The 25,973-nt window shown below is 46.1% G+C and overlaps 1 protein-coding gene across 2 annotated transcripts in view; it reads right to left on the reverse strand.

The window, feature by feature from the left end:
* The window catches only part of KIRREL3 (kirre like nephrin family adhesion molecule 3), a 760,787-nt gene that overhangs the window by 155,889 nt on the left and 578,925 nt on the right, over positions 1-25,973 (reverse strand). For both annotated transcript variants that reach the window (XM_038380572.2, XM_038380570.2), the window contains exon 7: positions 5,879-5,984. In XM_038380572.2, coding sequence (XP_038236500.1) covers positions 5,879-5,984 — 106 coding nt within the window. The remainder of the gene's footprint in view (positions 1-5,878; positions 5,985-25,973) is intronic.

A 25,973-nucleotide genomic window follows, 5' to 3' on the forward strand; every position in this document is an offset into this window, starting at 1 on the left:
AGCCACCACATCTTTTATCCCTGCACTTGGCTGATGGTCATGTGACTCGTCCCCATTTGAATGCCTGCAGTTGACATCTAGAACTGTGCAAAGGAATGTTTTCACCACTGCTGTGAACTGGAGCCAAGGCCAGATGTTACCATGGTGTTGGGGCCGCGGTGTGGGAAGTGCCACGTGACTAGGGATTTTGGTTGTACAACCCGAGGCACCTTAAAGTGACCCAGTGCTAGGCACTTTCTGAAAATTTAGGCCCCTTTAAGGAGTCTCAGGTTGGACACCCAAAATACGCAAGCGCTTTGAAAATCTTGGCTACTGAGGTTTGGATGAGATATAAAGTCAAAGTCCTGACTGCTTACCATCATTAACGATCCCCATAATGCCATCAACTCCAAGGTCCCGGTCATATTCCAGTTTTGGAACGTACTTCTTGCCTGTCCACTTCTCCGTACAGTTTCAAATGGATATATTATTGGGGTTCTTTTTCTTCTTCTTCTTCATCATATCCTCTCCTAAACAGCTGTATCCTGTCCTGACAGCTGCTGTGTTCCACTACCGAGACAGCTGCATTTCAGCGGTGAGAGAACTGACTCTTTTGCATAGTTTGTCAAGTGCTTTGGGATTCTTTGGCATGAAACCGAAACGCCCTAAATCAATTATAGCTGTTAGATGAAAGAAAACCCTAGAATGGTGGCAAAATCGCCTTAGCTTGTAATTGTGGTGAGAAAAAAGCTTCGAGTGTTGTTAATCCATTAAGGGAGCTTAAGAAACCCAAACAAATGAAGTGCTCACATTTTTCAGGCTCCTTTTCTTTGAAAAACAAACCAACAACAAAACAATTTTCTATGCAAAAAATACAACCCATCAAATGACCAATTAATTTGTATAGAAAGTCCATCACACAATGGATCATAAAATGCTTTGGAGTGAGTGAGAGAAAGAGAGCTTTATAGAGCTGCAGACGCTGACACCAAGGCAACTAGGGAGGGTGAGAAGATGAATGGCGCTGAGGTGGGGGGGAAGGGAAAGCAGTGGAGCTAGGAAACCAGTGCTACAGCTGCAAGGAGGATGACTGGAAGGAGGCAGGAATGGGGCAGAGGAGTGTGATGTTTAGACCCAACATGGTGATTAAAGAACAGAGGGACAGCTCTCTGTGCTGTTACAAGGGAGTAAAGCTGTCCCAAAACCTGTTTGAGCCCCTGCCCTGGGAGAGTCCTTCATGGAATGAAGCTCCTATGCCACACACCCCATGCTGTGGCCAGTGCAGTGGGCCTGGCCAGAGGAAAGGGGGCATGGCTGAGCATCCCTTGCACCATGGTGATACCACAGGCTGGGCCATTGGGAGACAATGCAAATTAGAGCAGCCCTCATTCTGCTCTAGCATGCACCAGTGGTGAGTGGAATCTAGCCCAGCACTGAGTGCCCCAGGGCCACTGAGATGCAAAGGTGTCATAAAGCCATTTCAGCAACCCCTCCTTAGATGCACTAAGCTGAAGCTGAGGAAAAGGCTAGTTCAAGCAGTCTTGAGCTCTGGGGTTGTGTGAGGCTGCGGCCAATGTCTTGTCACTCAGCCAAGGTGGGTTGTTCTCCCTTTGACTGTGCGAGTGAATCCATCATGGTGTAATGTCTCCTGGGAAAGTTCACCAAAGCTATTTTCCCAGCTTGGCATGTGCTTCTTCATCTTTTTTTTTTCCCCATACATATGAAAACTGAGCTATTTGTATCTTTGACATTAATTGACTTCTTAAATTAATAATTCTTCTTTGTAACTAGGAATGCAATTATTGCTTTATTGCGCTGATGGCAAGATTTCCAGCCAGCAGGAATAGCTGCTACCAGCACACTCGATTATGCTAATTAAGCTGTAAAAGTCTAAGAGGAGGTAAAAAGAAAAGGCATACTCGTGGCACCTTAGAGACTAAGAAATTTATTTGAGCATAAGCTTTCGTGAGCTACAGCTCACTTCATCGGATGCATTTTTGTTTTGGTTTTTTTTTGTTTTTTTCCCCACCGAATGCATCCGATGAAGTGAGCTGTAGTTCACGAAAGCTTATGCTCAAATAAATTTCTTAGTCTCTAAGGTGCCACAAGTCCTCCTTTTCTTTTTGTGGATACAGACTAAACGACTGCTACTCTGAAACCTAACAGGACGTAGGTCATGATAACCTGTCCCCGGAGGTGCTGCTCAGTTAATATGAACTGGTTTTGTTGTAAAAGTATAAATGATTGTGCGTGTGTGTGCGTAACACCAAGTGAGGAGTGATGAGCAGCTGATTACAGCTGTGAATATGAAAGCCACTGCAATGCTGAAGGAGGGCCAACAAGAGAAGTGATGTTGTCTGGTGCAGTGGTTCTCAACCTTTTTTCATTTGCGGACCCCTTTGGAAATCTATTGTCTGTATATATAGTTGAATTCTGTACAGTCAGTTTTCAATCTAAATCATTCATGGACCCCTTAGGCATAATCCCCAGATTATGTCCATAGAGCACAGGTTGAGACCCACTAATCTATAGGTAGAGCACTGGCGTGGTGGTCAGGAGACCTGGATTTTGTTCCTGGTCCTGCTGTGTGACTTTGTCGCTTCCTCTCTGTGTGCCTGTGCTTCCATTCTCACCCTTTGTCTACTGAGTCTGTTAACTCTTTGTGGCAGAGATGTGTCACTATGTATCTTTCCTTCCAGAGTCTGGTGGTGCCACTGGGCCATACTCAGTAGCCCCTTCCATGACTTGAGGCTGTGTCCAGCAGCCTCAATAAAGAAATCCTTTGGATTCACTACAGCTGAGTCCTAGCTATTCTATACCACTGTCATTCCCTGCATCTGCCAGAGGGGACACTAGGTGTTTCTGGTCCTCTTCCACTGTTAGCCTAGTGTTATCTCAAGAGCAAGAGCTCCAAAGTCTTTCCCAGTGTTGAGAGACATTGCTAGGCTTGGCTGATTACCTTTGGTTCGTTTGGGAAGCCCTGATGTTTGGTTGTTGCAGACTTTGTTGGGGCGGGGTTTGGGGGTTAAAACAGAGGCTCCCCAACTTCCCTCCTCTGAACCCGCACGTGGCCTATCAGAGCACCCCTCAGAACTGACTGCCCTGTATTTTCCGTGGCAAAGCTAGATCCGCCAGCAGCTCAGGATAGCGGGTGTGTATACAACAGCTTTGCACTGAGGGTAAACTGCCTGCGTCAGCGCTGGGGGAAGCAGTTCAAAGCATGTGCAATCAGATTGCACTGTCTTCATTTTCCTCGCCCTTGTCTATCCCGTCACAGTCCCTATTGCCGGAGCACAGAGCACCAAGTGCCAGGGATGGGGCCATCACAGGATTTCCAGGCACGTGTGGTGAGTTCTGGTCACTGTCTAGTCAGCTCTTCCTACTCTCTCCTCACATGTTGGCTTGTGGCAACTAGAACAGACGCATGCAACCCAATAGTGGAGTTCTCAGATTCCAGGACTGTGAGTTTTATTGACCAGGTCTACACTAATGGGTACGCACACCACCCTGACTACACTCCCAAAGTCCTGTCCCAGCCGGCACTGGGCTCAATATAAAACCTGGGAAGGATTTTCTGGGTGGGCAGCCATGCTCTGGTTGTTCCAACGTCTTGCTCAGGAACCTAGAAGAGAGATCCTGCTGGACATTATGTGTCTTGCAAGATACTGGAGTCAAGACTCCAACTGAGAGACCTCTGTTGTCTATAAGCATCAGCTCTTCTAGGGGACCAAAAAGGATTCAAATGCATGACACATGTAATGTCCAGGGGAATCTCTGAGATTAAATTTGACTCAACTGGAAGTTTATCTTTATAGTTCTTATATGTCTGATCAGCTTGAGGATATATAAGAGTCGAACCACAAGGTCCAGCATGTAGACTGATCCAAAATGCAGCATCCCTAGGGAGGAGCCAGTCCAGCCTTGGTATTCTGGGTTGGTTTGGAGAAGCACATAGAATCATAGAATATCAGGGTTGGAAGGGACCTCAGGAGGTCATCTAGTCCTACTCCTGCTCAAAGCAGGACCAATCCCCAACTAGATTATCCATTCTCACATGTAGAGAATGGATGATGAGGTAATTAATAGGCAGGTCTACAGTACCTTTTGATGATCTCAAAATGTTTGACACAGGGACCAGATTGGGGGAAAAAATTGATAGTACTGTTCCAGGCTCCACCCGTAACCCTTGCTTAAGTCACAATGCCAAAATGAGTTACCAATGGGAGCAGATTGTGCAGATCTTGATAATATGATTGGCCCTCTCCTTTTTCATATGCTTTGATCATCAATGAAGTGCTTAATGACACCACTAATACGTAACATTTATATACTAACACCTCAGAGTTATAAACACCAGAATTACAAACTGACCAGTCAACCGCAATTGTCAAAATGTTTTGTTTTGACATCTTTTGGTTGTTTGAGTTGAAATGACTTTCCAATTCTAAATTTTAGTACATTTAAATTTTAAAAAGGTTTTTAAAAGTAAAAATAAAAATGAAACATGTTGAAACTGACTTGATCAAAATGAAAGGTTTTGATTGACCCGATGCAATTTTTTTTTCCAGTTTGTTGGTTTGCAAAAATATTTGAGATTTTTGAATTTTTGGAATGCGAAGAAATGTTGAAATCTCAAAAATTCTTTCAGGAGAGGAAAAACATTGCCTGCCCACCCCCAGTCTTGAGTGAACCCCTGGCCCCATTCTTGACCCCCAGTTTGACCACCCCTACTCTATGCCAGTGGCTCTCAACCTTTCCAGATGACTGTATCGCTTTCAGGAGGCTGATTTGCCTTGCGTTCCCCCAAGTTTCACCAAACTTAAAAACTACTTGCCTACAAAATCAGACATAAAAATACAAAAGTGTCACAGCACACTAGTACTGAAAAATTGCTTTCTTTCACATTTTTACCATATAATTATAAAATAAATCGATTGGAATATAAATATTGTACTTACATTTCAGTGTATAGTACATACAGCAGTATAAACAAGTCATTTTCTGTATGAAATTTTAGTTTGTATGATCTTTGCTAGTGCTTTTTATGTAGCCTGTTGTAAAACTAGGCAAATATCTAGATAAGCTGATGTACCCCCTAGAAGACCTCTCTGTGTACCCTAAGGGGACACTATCCTTGGTTGAGAACCACCGCTCTAACTATGCAGCCGACAATGATCCTGCATTTTGTCTTATACTGTTCTGATTAAACAGTCTCTGCCCATGGGTACCAAGAGAGCAATAGAAGCCCAGAGATGCTAATGAAGTTATATCTTTCGAAAAGACTATGTAAAAACCAAACAAGCCCCAAATTCTCCCATAATAAACTGTTCATTCAGTGTGTGTTTTGATAGTTATGTCCCCAAACATATGGTTATGCCCTGTGCTGCCAGGGCTCTAATCTCCTCTAAAGTGCCAGTGAATCTTTGACCAAGGAGTTTGGTGTGTGCAGCAAAATGCACCCGCAGAGATGGAGTCCATTAACATACAACATCACTATCAATGGGAGAGATTGTGGCTGGAGCACCAGACAGCCTCTCTAGCTGCAGCAGCCCTGCTCAGTCAGGAGAGGGAATGGATATACAGGAGCAGGTCCATTCCATTCCAGGAGGGAGCAGTGGTAGCTCTATACCCCAGCTAATACATGCATGGTCAGTGCAGCTGGGGAAAAGCCCAGCTTATCCAATCCACAAAAGCAGCTGCCAGTGTGTAGCCACCCATGGTAATAAACACAGCAATACATAACAGCTCCAAAACCACTGGCTGCACTCAGGCAAGCTACGGGAAGCAGCTCCATATGGCTAGCCAGTACAGCACACCAACATGAGCTTGACTCTAGTAGGGGACAGTGTTAAACATACTCCATAATGAACAGAGGCCAGCTCCTTGCGGGCAATCTTACCTGTACTGGGTTGCCGCTGGGTTGGCCTTGGCAGAGCAGTGAAACTTCACTGTGTTGTCCTCAAGCACTGGCTGGGGCTCTACGGACAAGTTGACAAGAGGCGGGTCTGCAAGGAGACATCGACAATCCATCAGCTGTCACATGGATAAGTGTATTTCACTGCCACAGAACGTGAATCACTCAGCTCTGACCATGCCTTCTGCTGCAGTGGGTGAACGCTAACTGGCAGGTATGTGACCCAAGTAATTGATTTACCCCTTTCATGCCAGAAGTCCAGAGTCCCAAAGCGCTTAGCGAAGCCATGTGCTCTTTGGGACACAGCAGAAATTGGGGAGCTGGGGCTTATGGGCTCTGTTCCCAACTCTGCCACTTATTTGCTGCATGAGTCTCAGGGTCTCTCTCCCAAATCTGTGCAGGGCCTTTCCACCCCCAGTGCGGCTCATGGGGCGTCTTTCTTTGCTCCAAGAGAGAAGGACTAAGAGGCCTTTACCAGGTTCAGAGCTTGCTGTTCCGGTGATCAGCTCAGCAATGGGCTGAAGAGGATGCTTTGGATGGAGCAAGTGCCAGCAAACACTGGGGCATCTGCTGATTTCAGCAAGGATGTTGTGAAAGGCAGCACAGGGGGCATTTGCAGCATTGGGGTTAGTTCACAAGTACACTCTGCTCTCCTCAGGGCTTCATGTGTTATTTATATTGCAGGATTATTTGTATAGCAGCAGGAGCTCAGGCCCCATTGTGGAAGGGGCTGTACAAATACATTGTTCAAGACAGTTCTTACCCTAAACTGCTTAGTCTAAATAGACGAGGCAGAGAAAGGAAACAGAACAGAGCAGGGACTAACTTATCCAAGGTCACACAGCAGAATGGCAAAGAGAACCCAGGTCTCGGCAGTCCCCAGCTTAGCCACTGGATCACACTGCAGCCCTGGCTTTGGGCACCCATCAGCAGCTGCTTGTCTATGGCTGGACTTCTCCTAATTCTGGCTGCAGAGGATGTACCTCAGAGATCCTAACAAAACAGGTCAGCTCTTAGCATATCACCCCCAAGTGTTTCCTACATTTCTCTCTCCTCTGTAAGAAGGCTATTAGCAAAAGAACCCCAGACAGTTAGGCCTCTTACATACAGGTACTCAGACTACATCACCAATCTATCTATCTGCGGCACTCACGGATCACTCAGTAGCTCATCACCATTTGCACTCTCCCTGGGAGGTGAGGCATGATGCTCACTGGATCCTCCAGCCAGTCAAAGTCCAGTTCAGGCCTGACATTTTTCTCTTTCCCCCGTCTCTTCTCCCAGTCTCCCTTTCTCTTTTCTCCTCGCTGGTTTTTGGCCCTGTCTGTTATCTGGGCAAACACTGAGGCAGAGGCATTGGCTGACCCCTGGCTTCGGAGGCTAATAATTCAGGGATCATCCCAGCTGGAGACAACTCAAGATAAAGAGCTGAAAGACAGAGAAGAAACTAGACCCATCCAGTGCTAAATGACACAGCACAGCAATTATCCTCATGCATACACACATCACGCACAGCCACACACACACAGATATGCACACACTGCACACATCACGGCTCACACAGACACACAAAAATTAGCATACACACCTCTCTCTCATACACAGACGCACAACCTGTGCATGTATACGCAGGGGCCCACACAAAGACATGTGCCGCACCCTAACATACAACCACACAATATTCACTCCTAGGCACACTGTGCATAGACAAACACACCCACCACCCACAAGACAGCAAGCCAGACTTGTGCAATATGTGCTGAGAATGTGTTTCTCTTCTAGAGCCGCTGAGCCCTCTTGCAATAACAGAACCAAGGCAACAAGCAGCCAGGATGCATTCCTGTCGGCCCAGAGTCCACATGCTGATCTGATGCTTACATGTTTGCCCACTACCACACCACACGGACCATCCACTCCTGTTCTACGGCACCCTGCTCTATCCAAGGCCTCGGAGGTGGATGGCTGATTTACAGAGGTGTTGAGCAACTGCTGCCCCCATCAGTTTTACTTGGAGTTCTGCACCTCTGCACACCAGGCCCTGGGGTTTCAGTGGCTTCCATCTAAGCCATGTGGGATGGGGACTTTTCCAAGGGAGATTTTCAGTGGTCTGTTTAATGGCCTGGGGTGAGATCCAATATTGTTCATGTTAATAACTTATGCACTGAACCAAAAATCAGCTAAAGGTCCAGCAGGGGGACTCGCTAGCTTGCTTTCATTTCTAAAGTGAATGGCTCAGGACTTTTATAGCCCATAAACTCGGAGCACTTCAGGATCCTGCTGGGAGGCAGGCGTCATCCCCATTTTACACACAGGGAAACTCGGCCAGAATATTGGAAACGTGACTTGTGCAAGTACCCACAGAGGTGGGCACAGAACCCAGGAGGCCTGGGGCTCACTGGGATCATCCTGCTGCCACCATCGTTCCCAGGATTAGAGCCCTCAAGACTGAAGGCCTCCATTTATCACCCACATGTGCCCTGCACACTTCAGCAGCTGGCCAGTTCTCCCTTCATTCTTTCATTAATGGGTCCCACCCTTGACCTGAGAGAATTCTGTTTTCAAGGCCCATTCAGATCTCAGCCTCTGTGTCAAGGCCAGCAGAAGTACCAGTGATTGCCAGGAGGATGGTGATCTTATAATCTAGACACTTGTTCACCGGCAATGGGATGGAGGCAACCAAACCACCCAACAGCGGACAGAAAGTAACAACAGAAAGTGACCACTACTGACCTGAGCCCCTCCATCTTGAGGGCCTTCACTGTTGGACAAGAGGGAATTTCAAGCCTTTGTTGGCAGAAGAAAAGTAAAGCTCTGAGACAGAGTGTGCTTGGGGGTTGGCCCATGACTTTTGGAATGAACTCACTCAGGAACTAAGGTCCATCACAAATCTTCCCACCTTCCATGCCAAAGGCAAAGCACATTTCTTTGATCTGCAATTCTCTAACATCAGCTTAGAGTAACAGCTATATATCCGTCCCCTCCAAAACAAAGCACTCCCCTGCACACGCTTCTCCCCCTGGGGAGAGGATAAGACGACAAACACGTGACACACATGTGGACATGTCACTTATTTCACTACTGGAAGGCACTCAGGCCCAGATAGGCACCTAAATACTTTTGCCTAACTCCCACTGATTTCTATGGGAGTTGGGAACCTAAATATCTTTGAGGATCTGGGCCTCAGATTCTGCAGAGATGAGCATGGCATAAGAACCTATTTAATTTAGAATAGAAGAACCATCCTATTAGTTAGATGGGGCTCCTCTAACAGTGACATCACTTTGCATTTCTTTAATGCCTTTCCTCCCAAAGGATCCAGAAGCACTTTCCAAGCCAGCCATGCCCATCACATTCCTAAACTGCATGGTACTTGATAATATTCCCATGCTGGCTAGGAGTTCTTAAATCTACCATGATGTAATCCACATACAAGCTCAGACATGACATTTCACATCAAAAAATAAACGGAGGCTTGTGACTCCCATTTAAGGGAATAAACTGTCCTGCTTTGAAATGTTCCTGTCTCACACTGCACTCTGTAATGATGATTTTTTGTGCATCTATTACCTTGAAGATGGCATTTACTTTCTTTTATCAGCCTAATCATCCCTGCCAAGTCCTAACTGGTGTCACAGACCTTTCTTTAGACTGATACTCTCTGTATTTTGCCTTTTATATGGTAAGCATCTAAAATACTTACTGCCCAACAACATTTAGAAGAGAGGTGAAGAAAAGAAAAAGAAAAAGAAAAGAAAAGAAAATAAAGCTTCAACAAAGGGTGGACATGTATATGGCTATGAAGACTATCCAGACTTATCATCATTAATGACAGGGTTATTAAACCCCAAGCTTCAGGGTTTAAGCCAATCTCTAACGAACTGAGACCAGGATTGGGGAAGATGATCCCACATCTACTACTGTGGGGTTCTTACATCTTCTGCTGAAGCATCTGGCCACTGTACAAGACAGGATATTGGACTACAGGGACCTTGGGTCTGATCCACTTTAACATGTCTTATGTTGCTTAGCAAAAGCTCTATAGAGCTTGGCTTTATCAACAAGTCATCTAGGAAGCCAAGGCATTTCCCAATGTGATGTCCTATCTTTCTCTGTGTCTGTGATGTTGCCTGCTAGTGTCTGGACCACAGAGAAGATAAGGGATCTACTTCTAGTTCCAATGAAAGGCTTTTGTTTAGTTCACATGACGCCGCAAGGATCCAGGCCGTGGTCCAAGGTTGGTGTAGTGACTTTGTTTATAGAACATGGATTCCTTACACTGTGATCTAAGTACAAAAGCTTCACCCAGAAATACAAAAGGAGCTCATGACTCAGAGCTCAGTAAAGGTGAGGTTCAATTGGGCCTAGGAGGGTACAGCCTCCTTTGTGAAGAGGCAGGTCCTCAGGGGGGCATCCATCCAGGATAGATCTGGATGCTGGGATAGGCATGGCCAGAAAGTCAGTTCTTGTGTATGCTTTAGAGCCTTCACTGGGGTTAGAAATCAGCCCTCTGCAAGCCAACTTCATGTGTTGCTATCATAGAGGGGAAGTCAGCTGACCACTACCACCACCTGCACAGATTCCTCATCCTCTACTAGCAGCTTGTTTTCCTATAGGACCTACTGCTAAAAGCAGGGGATTCTCCCACTGCCCTATTGGAGACCAGTGCAAGTGCTCTAGTATTGCACCTGTGCTTGTGTGGGAAATATCAGTGATACTGCCCAAGGGGAGGCCACCTTTGGTCTGAAGGCACAGCTGAGAGAGACCTCAGCTGGGATTCTCAAAGCTGCCTATGGGATTTGGATGCCAAGAGCCTATTAAAATGAATGGGAACTGGGTGTTGAAATCCCCTAGGCAGCTTTGAGAATCCCAGCTGCGGTCTCTCTCAGCCATGGCTCAGCCTTCAGACCAATCTCATTCAGTGTGACGGCTGCCCTCCTGGCCGACATACTGGGGGTTGAATAGGGGACTTCCAGAGCTATAAGCATGAGCTGCTGCAGCTTGAGCTAACGAGCCAAGGCTCCACAGCTGGGGCTATAACAGACTGGTATTGGCACAGAGAACGACCTGTAACACACACTCACCAGTGTTTTACACCAGCATTCGTGGCTCCATTATTCACCATGGTGGCACCTAAAAGTGGGATGAGTTTCAGAGCTCCCACAGCTCCTGTTGACTTGAGTGGGGACATGGGATTGCTCAGCACCCTGGGTAATGATTATTTATTTTTTATTTTAGGTGCCTTTTATTTTAGGTGCCTAAATGTGGGGATTTAGGAGCCTAGCTTTAGTCACCCAGAGGGCAAGGTGTATTTGTGTATCACACTGGAACCAGGCAGCAGGGCAAGAAAAATACCAAAGGGAGGAGCACTCAACTAAATTCTTCTGAACCTAGGAAACTGGCTTCCTTTGAATGCTGATTGGAACACATTGCAATGATGCTTCTTCCATCCAAGGAGCTTCTTAACTGTACCCGCCTAGGGGCCCACTGATGTAGGTGAGCATAGCTAGCCTGTTGTATGGAGGGAGGCACTGCTATTAACCTCACATTTCACTCCAGCCATGGAGAGAGTAAAGCCTGGATTGCTCCTTGCCCTGTAGGGATATGCAGGGCATAAGGAGCTTCCCCCTTGTAGAGGGGGATAGACACCATCGCCATCCTTGTGCTCCCACACACAAGGGCCAGGAGTCTAGAGTCCCCAAAGGTCCTCCCATATGGCTCAAGCCATGACCCTGCTGCTTCTTGCATGATCATCAGTGGAAGAGCCAGGAACAGAATGCCAGTCTCCTGGCTGCAGACCCGTTGGCTTAGCCAAACTGGACATTAGGCACAAATCTGTGATGGTGATTTAACCATTTGAACAATCCACCAAGGGAAACGGGGGATTCCCCATCTCTTATTCTTTTCAAATCACGCCTGGAGGCCTTCCTGGAAGAAGCTTTAACCAAACACAAGATATGGGGCTCGGTATAGGAGTAAGTGCATGAAATTCTATTGCCGGTGATAGGAGGATCTAATGGTCCCTTTTGGCTTTAAACTCTACACATCCTTGTATCTATGAACCGAAATGTCCATCCTCCCTCCCAAGGGTGACCAATGGTCCTGACTGTATCACAAAGGTATTATGATCTAGGTGGCTAGCACATCCACTGTGTTTGCTTCCCCTTAGCTCATGTTTCACTAGCTCTCTCTAGCCCCCTTCTGTCATACTTCTTCCAAACAGGGCTCAGAGAACAGTTCAGCACTCCACTGGATATATAAAGACAGAGTCTTTTTGGTGATAACCTTGACAGCTGCCTCTCATTAATGGTAAGCAGCAGAGTGGGCAGAGCTAGTGGTGGTCAGGGGCATCAGTCCCCAAAGAAGTGGCAGGTCTCCAGGAGGTGGGAGCAGAGTCTCATTGCTCGGAGCTCCCCAGCTGGTCATCCAACGGGGTGTCATTTGTTCATGAGATATCTGCCTCGCTTGCAAAGAGGAAAAACCCCTTTAGAGTGTCACAGAATGGGGCTGGTTTGCATGGTGTGTTCTGCATCAGGTGTCCGTGCTGAGATTGGTTTGTGCTGCCATTTGGAATGGTACCTGCTGCACAGATACGGGGCCTCTTGCACCCTTTTCTGAGCAAATCAGAAGATGACAGCAACTCTCACAGGAAATTAATGAGAACACCTGGGACTTTTATCCTGGAAACAAATCAGGCTGAATTTGAGCCACCAAAAAAGGCGGTACCTGAAAAGCACGGGTCGGTGTGAATCAGAACAGTGCCACTGAAATCAAGGATTTACACCAGCTGAGGATCTGTCCACAGGTAATTTTCATGTGTAAGAATACAGTGATGGTGAAAGGACCTGCTAGATAGCACTGGAGGCTACAGCACGTTTTTTATTATTCACAACACACCAGGGTGAAATCCTGGCCCTATTGCAAGCAATAAGAGGAAGTTTAATGAGGCCAAGAGTTCACCTGTAGTCTTCCCCTGCACTGCTCAGATCTGGACAGAGCATGTGAGAGGGCGTGATTAAGCAGAGAGACCTGAATGTGCATGGAACTTCAGCTCACCCTTTCCCTGCTAGATATCTGTGGGACTTCCATAAGGAACATTGGCAGGGGGAACCTGTCATTGACACTGTACCAGCTCTGCATTCCCAAGGATGCCAGTCTGACACCTTTTCCGGGCAGAAGTACATTGGAGGGTGCGCTGGTCCTGTAGGCTGAGTGGAGCAGCCTTAAAGTGGTTTGTTGAAAAACTCCCAGACCAGACAGTTCCCCTCCGCTTTGTGAATGAACAGGCTCCTGCGTCTACAGAGATGCTGGGATATGGGCGTTTCTCACATGTGCAATAACCCAAGTGCTCATCTCATGTGATAGAGACAGGCTAGCTGAACCACACAGCACAGAACAGATGGCGGCGAGATGGATATCCAGGCAAGACAACACAAGAAAGATGCTCCCCAGCTTGGCATTCCCATCAGAAATTTGGAGATGAAGAATGAGACATCTTTAAGATCCAACAAGCTGCCTTCCCTAGCCTCTCTCTTTAAATTTAGCTTTTTCAGTTAACTTCATGGTGGTGGAAATGTTAACAGCCTTGAAGAATGATATCCTCCTGTGATCGACTATTCCCCTGTGTTAACACCCTAAAAGACACTATTGTAATGATGTTTGTCCAAGGTATGCCTTCTGAGGTATCATTTAAAAACTCATAATTTGCTGATCAGTAATGTCATGGCAAAATGCACATAGCAGTGTTGTGTGTGAAATTATAAACATAAACTGAGATCATGACTAAAAGTATGTTTTCCAGAGTAGTCTAAGGAGTGGCTAAACCAGATCCTTGGAGACAGAGGGCAAGCTGATGCCTCAGCCAGGTGTAAACAAGGCTAATAGCTCATTACTTGCTAGTGGCTATTCTTTGGCAGGAAAGGGATTGGGGCAAAACATCTTAGCAAAGAAACATCATGGAGTTCCTGTCCACACAGACTGCTTGTTGCCTTGCTCCCAGCTGGAAATGCTTCTCAGCAGGGGAACTGGCACCCCAAGACACCCCTTTCTCTCTGCCCATCGCATTCACTGCACCTAAAGAGAAAAAGGTACCAAGCATTGGACTATGCGGGAGGGGTTCGGCCAGGAAGACTGCTGAAAGCATGTGGTGAGAAGCTTTGCTTGAATCTGATACAGTTTGTTAAGCTAGGTATTAGTAAATGCCTTATCTTTATTTTTCTTGTAACCATTTCTGACTGTTATGCCTCATTACTTGTATTCATTGAAAATCTCTCTCTTTATAGTTAATAAACTTGTTTTACTGTTTTATCTAATCCAGTGTGTGTAAATTGAAGGGTCTGAATAACTATTTGAATTAATGAGCTGGCTTATTGTTCCCGTAAAGGAATAATGAACTTAAAATATTTTGTACTGTCCAGGAGAGGGCTGGGCAGCACAGGACATACAATTCTGGGGGGAAATCTGGGACTGGGGGCATTGGGGTCACCCTGCAGTATAACCCAGGCTGGTGCCAGCCAGAGCGTAACCCAAGTGTGGCTGATAGGCTGCAGTTATACCCAGACACTCAGGATAGGGCTTGTATGCTGAGAGGCTGTTTGTGAGTGGTCCAGGTGGGAGCTACTTCAGCCAGGCATTGAAAGGCACCCAAGGTTGCAGGGCAGGGGTGATATGTTAGTCTAGATTGTACCTTGGTATGTCACACCTCCATCTACCCACACACAGGTACAGAATGAGTATGTTTCACCCCCACCCCACTGTACTGTCTTGCCTTGGCCCTGAGCTGGGAGGACCCTCCCCCCCCCAGGGGGATTCATAGATTATGAGGCTAGAAGGGACCATTCGGCTCATCTTAATGTGAGCTCCTGTGCGACGCCAGGCTATAGATCATCAAAGATTCCTGGCTAACACACACTCTGCGTGCTGCTCGTGGGGTGGTGCTCTGTCTCCTACTGGTGGCTGGGTCACAGCTAGCAGGCAATGAGCTACTAGTTCAGACAACAGAGGTTTATACTCTTAGAAACATAGATCCCAGGTCCAATTCCTGCTGCTGCTGACCCAGCCAGGAGGGCGGTATTACAAGCACAATCCTTTTCACCTAAGCCACTGAGCCCCCATCCAAAGGCACTTTCCGGTGATAAGAGCTGCAGTGGAGGCTAGTGCACCCACAATGGGCTGAAGGCCAGAGAAGAGGCTGGGGAGGAAGAAAGCTCTCCTGCAAAAACAGGCATTGCTGGTCCTTGGTGCCTTCAGGATTGGGTCCAAAGTAAGCCAGATGCTGCTCCAGGCTCTCCCTGGTGGTTCCTTAGGGCACACCAAGCGAGTCAAGAGCTGTGCAGAGCTCACCTCAGAAGGCAGACATCCTTTCTGCAGGACCTCACTGGGCTGAGCTGGCTGAGAAGCAAAACAAGGGAGCGGCAGAGTTAGCCCCTGTGAGTGAGCTTGGCAGGATTCATAGCAGTGGGGAGGTCACGCAGAGAGGTGGCTGTCTCAGAGGGACAGAAGAGAGTAAGACCGAAGAATAAATATCTGGACAGCAAAGCAGGATGCTGAGCTACCTTCTCCTTCACCGGGCTCCCACCACATTAGGTGGGCAGAATTTACACTGCCAGCTCCCCACTTTGTTGTGAGCACAGCCACCTGCCTCCTTTATGGGAAATTATGGTGAGAAATTACAAGTATTTTCAATTTACCCTAATCTCATTTAAAAATGTGCAATTCAAATGACAATAAAGGCAGTGCAATTGGGAATATAAATGAGATATGCTAACCCAACAGCTCAGAGATATATAGCGCGCTCCTAATTCATTTGCAGGTGTCCTGACACTTCCCCATTGTTATACAACAACAGCTAATCACCTTCCTTTGTTAAGTATGAATCACACTTCTCTTTAGTAGCTTCCCCATTGTTTGATGGTTTAGTAGCTGTGTTTAGGATTTATAGAGGAGCCTTTTTGTATTAAAAGGAGCAAGGCTCCCTTCTGCACTTAAAAATGTAGATAAAAAGAAGGAGGAGAAAATGAATTAAAAAGTTTTTGATCTTTCCTGTCACAAATGGGATTGTGCTTTCTAATGCTCCGGTAATGTTCCAGAGATTCCCCGTAACAAAGGGAGACACCTGCAAATATTTTTTAAAAGACATTTACATAAATGATAACTCACCATAATATAATGCTACTCAGTTACAATTATAATTCTTTCCTGGCTGATTGCAATTAATTTGAATGATTGAATTGATTTGCCCCAGCCGGTAGCCAATTTGGAGGAGTGTATACATGCATGTCCACATATACACATATATTGCATAATCTCATTCACCAAACATTATTTGGTATGAACAGGATCAAGATTACTGGCTTGGGCCCCGATTCAGCAAGGCAAATGCCTATCTTTGAGTCCCTGAGTACCTCATTGGCTTCAGTGACTTGGAGGTATGTTTCACTGCGGAGTTAGCAAGGGCTCTCGGATGTTGTCCCTAATCCCCCTCCTGTCCACAGACAGAACCCTCTCACCCGAGTTCAGTGCTGCTAAACCCAGGCCAGCTGGCCGGGTGAAGAGTAAAGGCTAAAGCCCAGGTGCTGCATCCTCTAGGGCTAGTAGCGAGGACACAGCTACATGCCTTGCATGCCAGTAGTCCTCCAGTTGCCCCTTTGTGCCCAGATGGACAGACACATTCTCTCACAATTCTTTAGGAAAGAAGCTGAGCTGCTCAGCTTCTTAGAAAGTTAGAGACTAACACATTTATTTGAGCATAAGCTTTTGTCAGCTACAGCTCACTTCATTGGATGCATGCAATGGAAAATACAGTGGGGAGATTTTATATACACAGAAAACATGAAACAATGGGTGTTACCATACACAGCGTTACCAGAGTGATCAGGTAAGGTGAGCTATTACCAGCAGGAGAGCAGGGGTTGGGGTGGGGGGGACCTTTTATAGTGATAATCAAGGTGGGCCATTTCCAGCGGTTGACAAGAACCTGTGAGAAACAGGGGGGAGAGGGGAAGGGGAGGGGAAATAATTTTACTTTGTGTAATGACACATCCACTCCCAGTCTTTATTCAAGCCTAAGTTAATTGTATCCAGTTTGCAAATTAATTCCAATTCAGCAGTCTCTCCTTGGAGTCTGTTTTTGAAGTTTTTTTTGTTAAAGAATTGCCACTTTTAGGTCTGTAATTGAGTGACCAAAGAGATTAAAGTGTTCTCCAACTGGTTTTTGAATGTTATAATTCTTGACGTCTGATTTGTGTCCATTTATTCTTTTACGTAGACTGGAAATGGCCCACCTTGATTATCACTACAAAAGGTTTCACCCCCACCCCGCTCTCCTGCTGGTAATAGCTCACCTTACCTGATCACTCTTGTTACAGTCTGTATGGTAACACCCATTGTTTCATGTTCTCTGTGTATATGAAATCTCCCCACTGTATATTCCACTGCATGGGTCCGATGAAGTGAGCTGTAGCTCGCAAAAGCTTATGCTCAAATAAATTTGTTAGTCTCTAAGGTGCCACAAGTCCTCCTGTTCTTTTTGTGGATACAGACTAACACGACTGCTACTCTGAAACCTGTCAGCTTCTTGGGCAGCTTTAAGATCCATGCGATATGCCCGCAGAAGTCCTAGCACCCCAATGGGGGAAGAGCAGCACCAATGAAGATGCAGCCATGCGGGGTAGGGTGGTGCAGTGTGGCTGCTAATATTCGGGCTAGGCTAGTCTAGGTGCTGATCACCTGAGTTAACACTGCAGTGAAGGCAGACCCTTAGATACGTGCTTAAGCAGCTTGCTGGATCTCCATTGACTCCACTACTCTGCTTGTGGGGAGAATCAAAGCTTCCACATGTGTGGAGCTGGAAGCAGGGGAAAAACATATATGCTGCCTCCAGGGACCCAAGGAGCAGGGCAAGTACAAGCAGAGGGGCAGACTCTCATGCCCTTGCTCATATTGACCAGTACCTTGTAAGGTGCTGTGAAACAAAAGGATATCAGAGTCTGACCAAAGCTGGAATCCTCTGCAGTGCCATGCAACTAGCCCACCAGCCACCTGCAGCAGAAGTGCGTGACCTCCTTGCTCTAAACAGCCATGCCAGTGGGTGGGAAGTGTGTGCGCGCACGTGGAAGCTGTTAGTGACGTGTATGTTTGTGGAGCATGGATGGAGGTTCCCTGTTAATCAGGAGGAGGAAGGAATCTGTGCTGTTCCCCGGTGTAGGCTGAGGAGCAAAGGAAGACGTCACGATTCGCTATGGGATGGATGGTTTCACCAGAGAGCATGGTGCAGCTCTTATTGCACCCTACTGCACCATTGACATCTTGAGCTGTCTTGCTGAGGGTGAGGCCCCCTTCAAGAGGGCCCCATGGCTGCAGGATTAGCAACATCATTTGAAAGAGCACCGATTCTAACACTTGCACTGAGTGGAGGGGGGGGGAAGAGCAGCAAGGCAGCACCTTCTGCCCATCTAGGGGAGAAACTGCCATGACGAATGGGAGACGTACAGTGCCTTCAGTACCCGCTTACTGTTACAATGTCCTGCGATGCTATGGCTTTCAGGTGGAAAGCAGCAATCTGGTTAGAGAGGCAGTGAACTAGGAACAGTTACGAGGCAAAGGCGCTGGGAGGGCTCTCGCATGAACATCCATGAAATGCTTACAGATCCCTGCATGAAAGGTGACTCGTAGCTACCTTAATCCCCTTCGCCCTCACTACCACCTTGAGCCTCCGCTCATGCCAGGACCAGTTCTCATCTCCACCCACTCTTGCCTAGAGAGGAAGGATGGTCTGGCAGCCTAGGTGCTAGCGTGGGACTCAGGAGATCCAAGTTAAATTCTTTGCTTTAACGTCTGTGATCTTGGCCAAGTCACAGTCTCTTTGTGTGTCAGTTCCCCCACGGTACGGTGGAGAAAATAGCCCAGCCCTGCCCTGCCTCCCAGGCATGTTGTGAGTATAAATATGATCTGAAGTCCTCAGATACTTTGATACCAGGAACTGTCGTTACATCGGTTAGAATCCCACATCCCTGACCTTGCTGTCACCGACTTCCCCTGAATTCTCATTCCTTTACCTCCATCTCACTTAAAGAAAAGCACAATCCTCTAGGCCCTTTAAAAAAGGCATTGAAATGAGCAACCACATGGTGTGCAGAGGTGCTGAGCATCCACGAACGGGTCTGGTGAAGCAGCGAGCCAGAGCGTCTCCATCCTGGCACACAGGATGTGAATTTCAATACAGCCACTAGGCTCCAGCAGTATAAATAGTTTATTGTATATCAATCTATTCAACATGATTTTAATCCCACTTGTGATGTTCAGCACATAACTCACAGGAGTCTGGCTTTGATGTGGCTGGTGGAACAGAAATCACATTGAACAGATGTTCCAACTGGAGTCACTTAGTGTTTCCATTACAAACCCTGGTGGGGTTTTGGGTTGTTTTTTTTGGAAGTGGGAGGTGGGCTTATGACTCAGCTATTTTATTTGGAAGGCAGATCCTGAATCCAGATGTGTTGTATTTAAAGCAAACTTTTGCTACCATCAGATAGACTAGGGGGTTCCCCCCCCCATCACTGGATGGGGTGAGCAGTCTTGTTATGGTGTAAGAACATTTTTTGATGCTCTTTTAAGTGAAAAATAAAAGAAGAAGTTGATTTGCTATCAGGTGATTTATTAGGCTGTTGGTTCATGGGATAGACTCATTCCTTGGAGTGCTTATTGTTAAAGAAAATGTCTTTCAACCCGGGACAATAACTACTGTGCAGCTATATCAAAGCTAACATTCGGCATAGCATGTACAGTGGAAACTGGACTACTCAGACTCCAGGCCAAATGCTCTGGGAGACATAGGGGCCATGCAAGGGGCCATGCAAGGTCTAGGTTTCAGTGGAATTGGTACGACTGTCTCTGAGGAGGGAGGCCAGGAGTTTCAAAGTGCTGCGTGCTATGGAGATGTACTCTCCCCCAGCCATAGCATGCATTGAGCAGGTAGGAGTAGGGCTGGGCCAGGGGACTGTAGGGCTGGGGCTCTGCAGCTCGGTGGATGTATTGGCCAAATCAGCTGTGCAGGGGCCATACAGCAGGGAAGGGTGCTTGCCAGGCCTGGGCCGTCAGCAAGGAGGCTCTGAGCCCTGACACTGACTTCCGCTATCTCTAGCTCCACCATGAGAGCACAGCTCTTCCTGAAGCTGTGATGCCAGGGAATTGCTCCCTGCACACCAGTAGTGCCATGAAACAAAAAATTTCAGGGGAAAAAAATCATTTCATGGCAATCAAAAGGTGTTCAAATTCTGTCTTTTTAAAAAACAATTTTATATTGTTGTCTGTGTGGATGGTGGTGGCAGGAGGGCTTTGGCTTTCTCATCCATGGGATGCTGTTACGAGAAGGACTGATGAGCAGAGATGGGGACCACCTAACAAGGAACTGGAAGAGTATCTTTGGATACAGACTAGCTAACTTAGGGAGGCCGGCTTTTAACTAGGTTCAACAGGGGCAGGAGACACAAGCTCACAGGTAAGTCCAAAACATGGAGACCTGGGTGAAGGGTCGGAAGCAGGGGGAACATGGACAATCACAGCAGGGACAAAGGAGCAAGGAGGAACTATAGAGGGGAAATCTAATGCACATCGTAGATGTCGATACACAAATGCAAGAAGCTTGGGGAATAAACAGGAAGAACTACAAATTCTAGTGAATACCACAATTATGACATAATTGGCATCATGGAGACTTGGTGGGATAATTCACATGACTGGAATATTGCTATAGAAGGATACACCTTTTTCAGGAAGGACAGGCAGGGGAAAAGGGAGGAGTTGTTTTGGGTAGCAAAGATGTATACACTTTGGTTGAGATAGAAGTGGAAGGCATACCTCGAGAGAATCTTAGGGTAAAGATAAAAGGGGCAAAAAAATAAGGGTGATGTCACGGTAGGGTCTACTTAGACCACCTAACTAGAAAGAAGTCATGGATGAGGCCGTTTTTAAACAACTAACAAAATCATCCAAAGAACAGTATTCGATGGTGATGGAGGATTTCAACTACCCAGACAGCTGTAGGGAAAATAATATAGTGGGGCTCAGATTATCCAACTAGTTTTTGCAATGCATTGGAGATAAATTTTTATTACAGAAGGTGGAGAAAGTGACTAGGGGAGAGGCTGTTCTAGATTTGATTCTGACAAACATGGAGGAACTGGTTGAGAATTTGAAGGTGGAAGGCAGCATGGGTAAAAGTGATCATCAAGTGATGAGTTCATTATTCAAAAGGAATGGCAGGAGGGAAAACAGCTGATTATAGACAATAGACTTCAAGGCAGCAGACTTTAGAAAACTTTAGAAAACTCAGAATTGGTAGGTAAGATCCCGTGGGAAGCTTTTGTTTTTACAGAGACATTATTAAGGGCACAACAGCAAACTATCCCAATGCATAGGAAAGAGATTAAGTGTGGTAAGAGACCATCCTGGCTTAAATCAGGAGATTTTCAATTACCTGAAACTCAAAGAGAGTCATACAAAACGTGGAAACTAGGTCAAATTATGAAGGATGAATATATATTAAAAAAAAATGAACACAAGCAGGTAAGGACAACATTAGAAATGCGAAGGTAAATAACATTAAACTAGCTAGGGACATAAAGAACAACAAGAAAACATTTTAAAAATACATGACAAGCAAGAGGAAGACCAAGGTACAGGGTAGGCCCATTTCTCAATGAGGAGGGAAAGACAATAATAGAAAACACAGCAATGGTCAAAGTGTTAAATGTCTTTTTTGTTTCAGTTTTCACACACAAAAAAGTTAGTGAATGGATGACTAACACAGTGAACATCACTGTAAATGGGGTAGGATCTGAGGCTAAAATAGGAAAAGAACAAGTTACGAATTTCTTAGACAAGTTAGAAGTCTTCAAGGTCAGTAGATCCCGATGAAATAATCCTAGAATACTTAAAGAATGGGCTGAAGAGTTTTGAGAGCCATGCGTGATTATCTTTGAGAACTCATGGAGGACAGGATAGATCCCAGAGAACTGATAAAAGGGCAAATATAGTCCCTATCCATAAAAAAGGGGAATCCAGGGAATTATAGACCAGTCAGCTTAACTTTGGTATCTGGAAAGATAATGGAGCAAATAATCAAACAATTTGTAAGCAAGCACCTAAAAGAAAATAAGGTAACAGTCAATAATGGATCTGTCAAGAACAAACCATGTCAAACCAACCTAATATCCTTCTTTGACAGGGTAACAAGCCTGGTGGATAGAGGGAAGCAGTACATGTGATCTATCTTGACTTGAATAAGGCTTTTGATTCTGTTAACATGACCTTCTCATAAAACAAACTAGAGAAATATAGCCTAATGAACCTACTATAAGGTGGGTGCACAATTGGTTGGAAAAGTGTACTCAGAGTGTAGTTATCAGTGGCTCACAATCAAGCTGGAAGGGCATACTGAGTGTGGCCCTGCAGGGATCTATCCCAGTTTCAGTGCTATTCAATATCTTCATAAATGATTTGGATAATGCCATAGAGCATACTTAGAGAGTAAAGTTTGCAGAGGATACCTAGATGGGATGGGTTGCAAGTGCTTAGGAAGACAGGATTAGAATTTGAAATGATCTTGACAAACTGGAGATATGGTTTGAAGCAAACAGGATGAAATTCAATAAGAACAAATGCAAAGTACTAAACTTAGGAAGGAACAATCAATTACACAAATACAAAATGGGAAATGACTTTGTAGGAAGGAGTACTGTAGAAAGGGATCTGGGGGTCATAGTGGATCACAAACTAAATAGGAGTCAATGTAATACTGTTGCAAAAAAAGCAAATATTCTGGGATATATTAGAAGTGGTGTTGTAAGCAAGACACAAGAATTCATTCTTCTATTCTACTTAGCACTGATAAGGCCTCAACTGGAGTATTATGTCCAGTTCTGGGCACCACACTTTGGGAAATATATGGACCAATTCAAGGAAGTCCTGAGGAGAGCAACAGAAATGATTAAAGGTCTAGAAAACATGACCTACAAGGAAAGAAAATTGGATTTGTTTAGTCTGGTGAAGAGAAGACGGGGGAGGGGAACTTCGTAATTGTCTTCAAGTACCTAAAAGACTGTTATAAAGAGGAGGGTGATAAATTGTTCTCCTTAACCACTGAGAAGTAGTAATGGGCTTAAATTGCACCAAGGCAGATTTAGGTTGGACATTAGGAAAAACTTCCTACATGTCAGGGTAGCTAAGCACTAGAATAAATTGCCTAGGGAGGTTGTGGAATCTCCATCTTTGCTTTTTAAGAGCAGGTTAGACAAACCCCTGTCAGAGATGGTCTGGATAATACTTAGTTCTGCCTCACACTTGTTGAGGTCCCTTCCAGTCCTACATTTCTATGATTAAAAAAAGTTGAAATGAAGAGTCATTTTTAAATGGGAAATCAAAATGCTCCATTCCGCCCCGCCCCCACAAACAAAATGTTGTCAAAATTGACATTACCGCAAAATGTTTCCCTTTTGACAAATCCAAAGGAAAAGCATTGCATCTGGAAATCTCCAGCCAGCTCCACTGCTATTACATGGTACTATCTGAGAAGCCGATGCGGCCATGCAGACAGATAGTAACATAATGGCATACACACAAGGCAGCAGAGTGGAGGGAGGGTGCAAGCAATAGGTGCTTAGCCCTGATATTCTGCAACCGCGATATTCTTTAAATGTAGTTTCTTAACGGAATTGTCTAGGTTAAAACAGTTCTATAAACTGGGTTTATTTCTCAAGACACCCTAGGATAGTGCGCGGAGATCCTCCCCTCTGAGACCCTTTACATCTTGTAAAAAAAGAGCTGGAGTAGCCCATAACTGGCCAGGGGAGGATTCCTCCAGTGTTGGCGCTGTGGAAGACCACCATCAGATTGCCCTTCGACTGGAGGAACCCCTTGAAAGCCTACGTGGAGGGGACATGCTGGGGGTAGGACTAGGGATGGGAGAATGTGTTGTAGGTGGGTCTGCAGCACATGGTGCAGATTCTAGGCAGTACTGCCAGGGCTGTGTGGACAGGTTGTTGCATTGCAGCTAGGCTCCCAGAGCGGTTTTAGGTTATGCCAGGGGGCCCTCCAGCCCTCAGAGCAGCCCAGGATGGGGAGGGTGCGTCAAGCCATCTTAGCCCTCCCTTGCCCCATGGAAAACAGGCACAGCACAGAATCTCACGCAAGATGCACAGTGAACCAAGGACTTCTGCTTGCAAGGATGCTGAAAACTTTCTGCAGCGGGTGCACTACATTTTCAAAGGCACAGGTCAACACCCATTACATTAGACAGCAAAGGCTCAGTTCTTCCAGGGGTAGAGCGCACAGACCCCGAAATCATCAAAATCCCTGGAATTACTCAGGTGCTTCAGGGAAGAGCACTCAGCACCTTGCAGGATGGAGCTCAGAGAGGGCAGGAGATGCTGCCTAGCTCATTGGGCCATGCATGCATGGTCTGGGCTACAAACTACAGACTGCTTCTCAGTCACACCAAGACCCCTTGACACTGCTGTGGCTGTCCAAAGGCTCAGTAAGGAAGGTGTACATTTCACCCACTTTAAGGCTTCTTTACACTGGTGGGGGGGGGGGGGGGTTGTGTGTGTAAAAGAGCCTTGCTGTAATTGAGAATCCACCACCTGTATGTGAAATTGGATTTCCAAACCCTCGTAAACTCACTCAAATCAAACCCAAATTTTCCCAGCAACACTTTTCTTCAATGTGGGCTATTTCCAAGCCAAAATTCAATGCTCAGATCCCTGACATTTTGATGCTGTAGGTGTTCAAATAAAGTGATCCAAGCATTTTATTTTTTTGTTTCTACAATGGGGACTGGGAATGTTTCCCTCTGTCCTCACATTCAAAAAGCGTCATACATTTTTTGCTCAAACTGCTGGGGGAGATGATTCAGGCAGAGAAGGGACCTGGTAAGCTTCAGCCTGGGAGATGAAAGGTTTGGAACATTGTGGATGATTGAAAACAAGGAGTTAAAATGGAACCATTCGTGCTACTTTAGCTATAGCTGTCACTAGCACACACCTCCATGCACATTGGACAAAACTGACCAGGGAACACAAGGCCCATGCACCATCCAAGTCCTAGCTCTGCACAAGGGGATTTGACACCACCTCCCCATTGCAGGAGGTCCCTTCCAGAGCCTTACGCACTATGTATCTGCCCACTTTAACTCCTAGGGCTTGCTTCTGCACTGCCATGCACCATGCAAAGCCATTGACACCAGTGCCGAGCAGCGGTATACAATACTCTCCTTCTAACTGGGCAGCATTTCACATCTGCCTTGCACAGGTATCACAATGATGAGGGCCATATAAAGTACCTGGGTGCACAGCTAGCTAGGTAGACAGAATGAAAAGGAAGAGCTAGTGAGAGTGCACGTGTGCAAGTAGCTTGATAGCTAGATGAACTTAAATGATGGCACAGGCCCCGCTACATCTGAGTGGCCAGTGGTGGCTGCAAGTAGTCAGCTGTGGTTCCTTGGTCCCTGGCCACTTGGTCCTGGCAGACATTATAGCAGCAGGATGACTACTTTAAATTCCACTGCTGATGTTAGCTCCAGAAGGGAGCTAGTCAAGGCCCAAGCATAGTAGAGTTTGGCTCCCTCACATCCCAACCCATCTTGCCCCCACTTTGTCTACTGGCATGTCCCATCCTCCTGCTTACTCCAGTAAAGGAGCTGGTATAGGAGGTAGTTATGCTGCCTCCAGCAGCTTAACACCTACATAGGGACAATTCCCCAGCGGGATCTCCAGCCAATTTAAGTTCAGTGGAAAGTGAATGTAGCCAAGTGGAAAATCCCTCTCTCAGGGTGTAAGGCAGTGGGGAACCAGGCTGTGTATGCTGAAGGGATGCAGAGGCTGGAGTATATTCCGTCTTCAGGGTGAAATTCACCCCAGCGCAGGCTGATAATCCGTCTTGCTGTTATTGTACCCCTCCATCTTCCATCCAGTGCTGTTAAATTGATATCCTCATTAGAGCCCATTAAAAGCAACATTCTTTTAATGGCTGGATGGGATTATTATTATTACTACTTTCACAGCATGGTGTATTTAATGGTTTGGAGTAG

Source organism: Dermochelys coriacea, chromosome 22 (genome assembly GCF_009764565.3).
Source record: "Dermochelys coriacea isolate rDerCor1 chromosome 22, rDerCor1.pri.v4, whole genome shotgun sequence".
Taxonomy (NCBI): Eukaryota; Metazoa; Chordata; order Testudines; family Dermochelyidae; genus Dermochelys; species Dermochelys coriacea.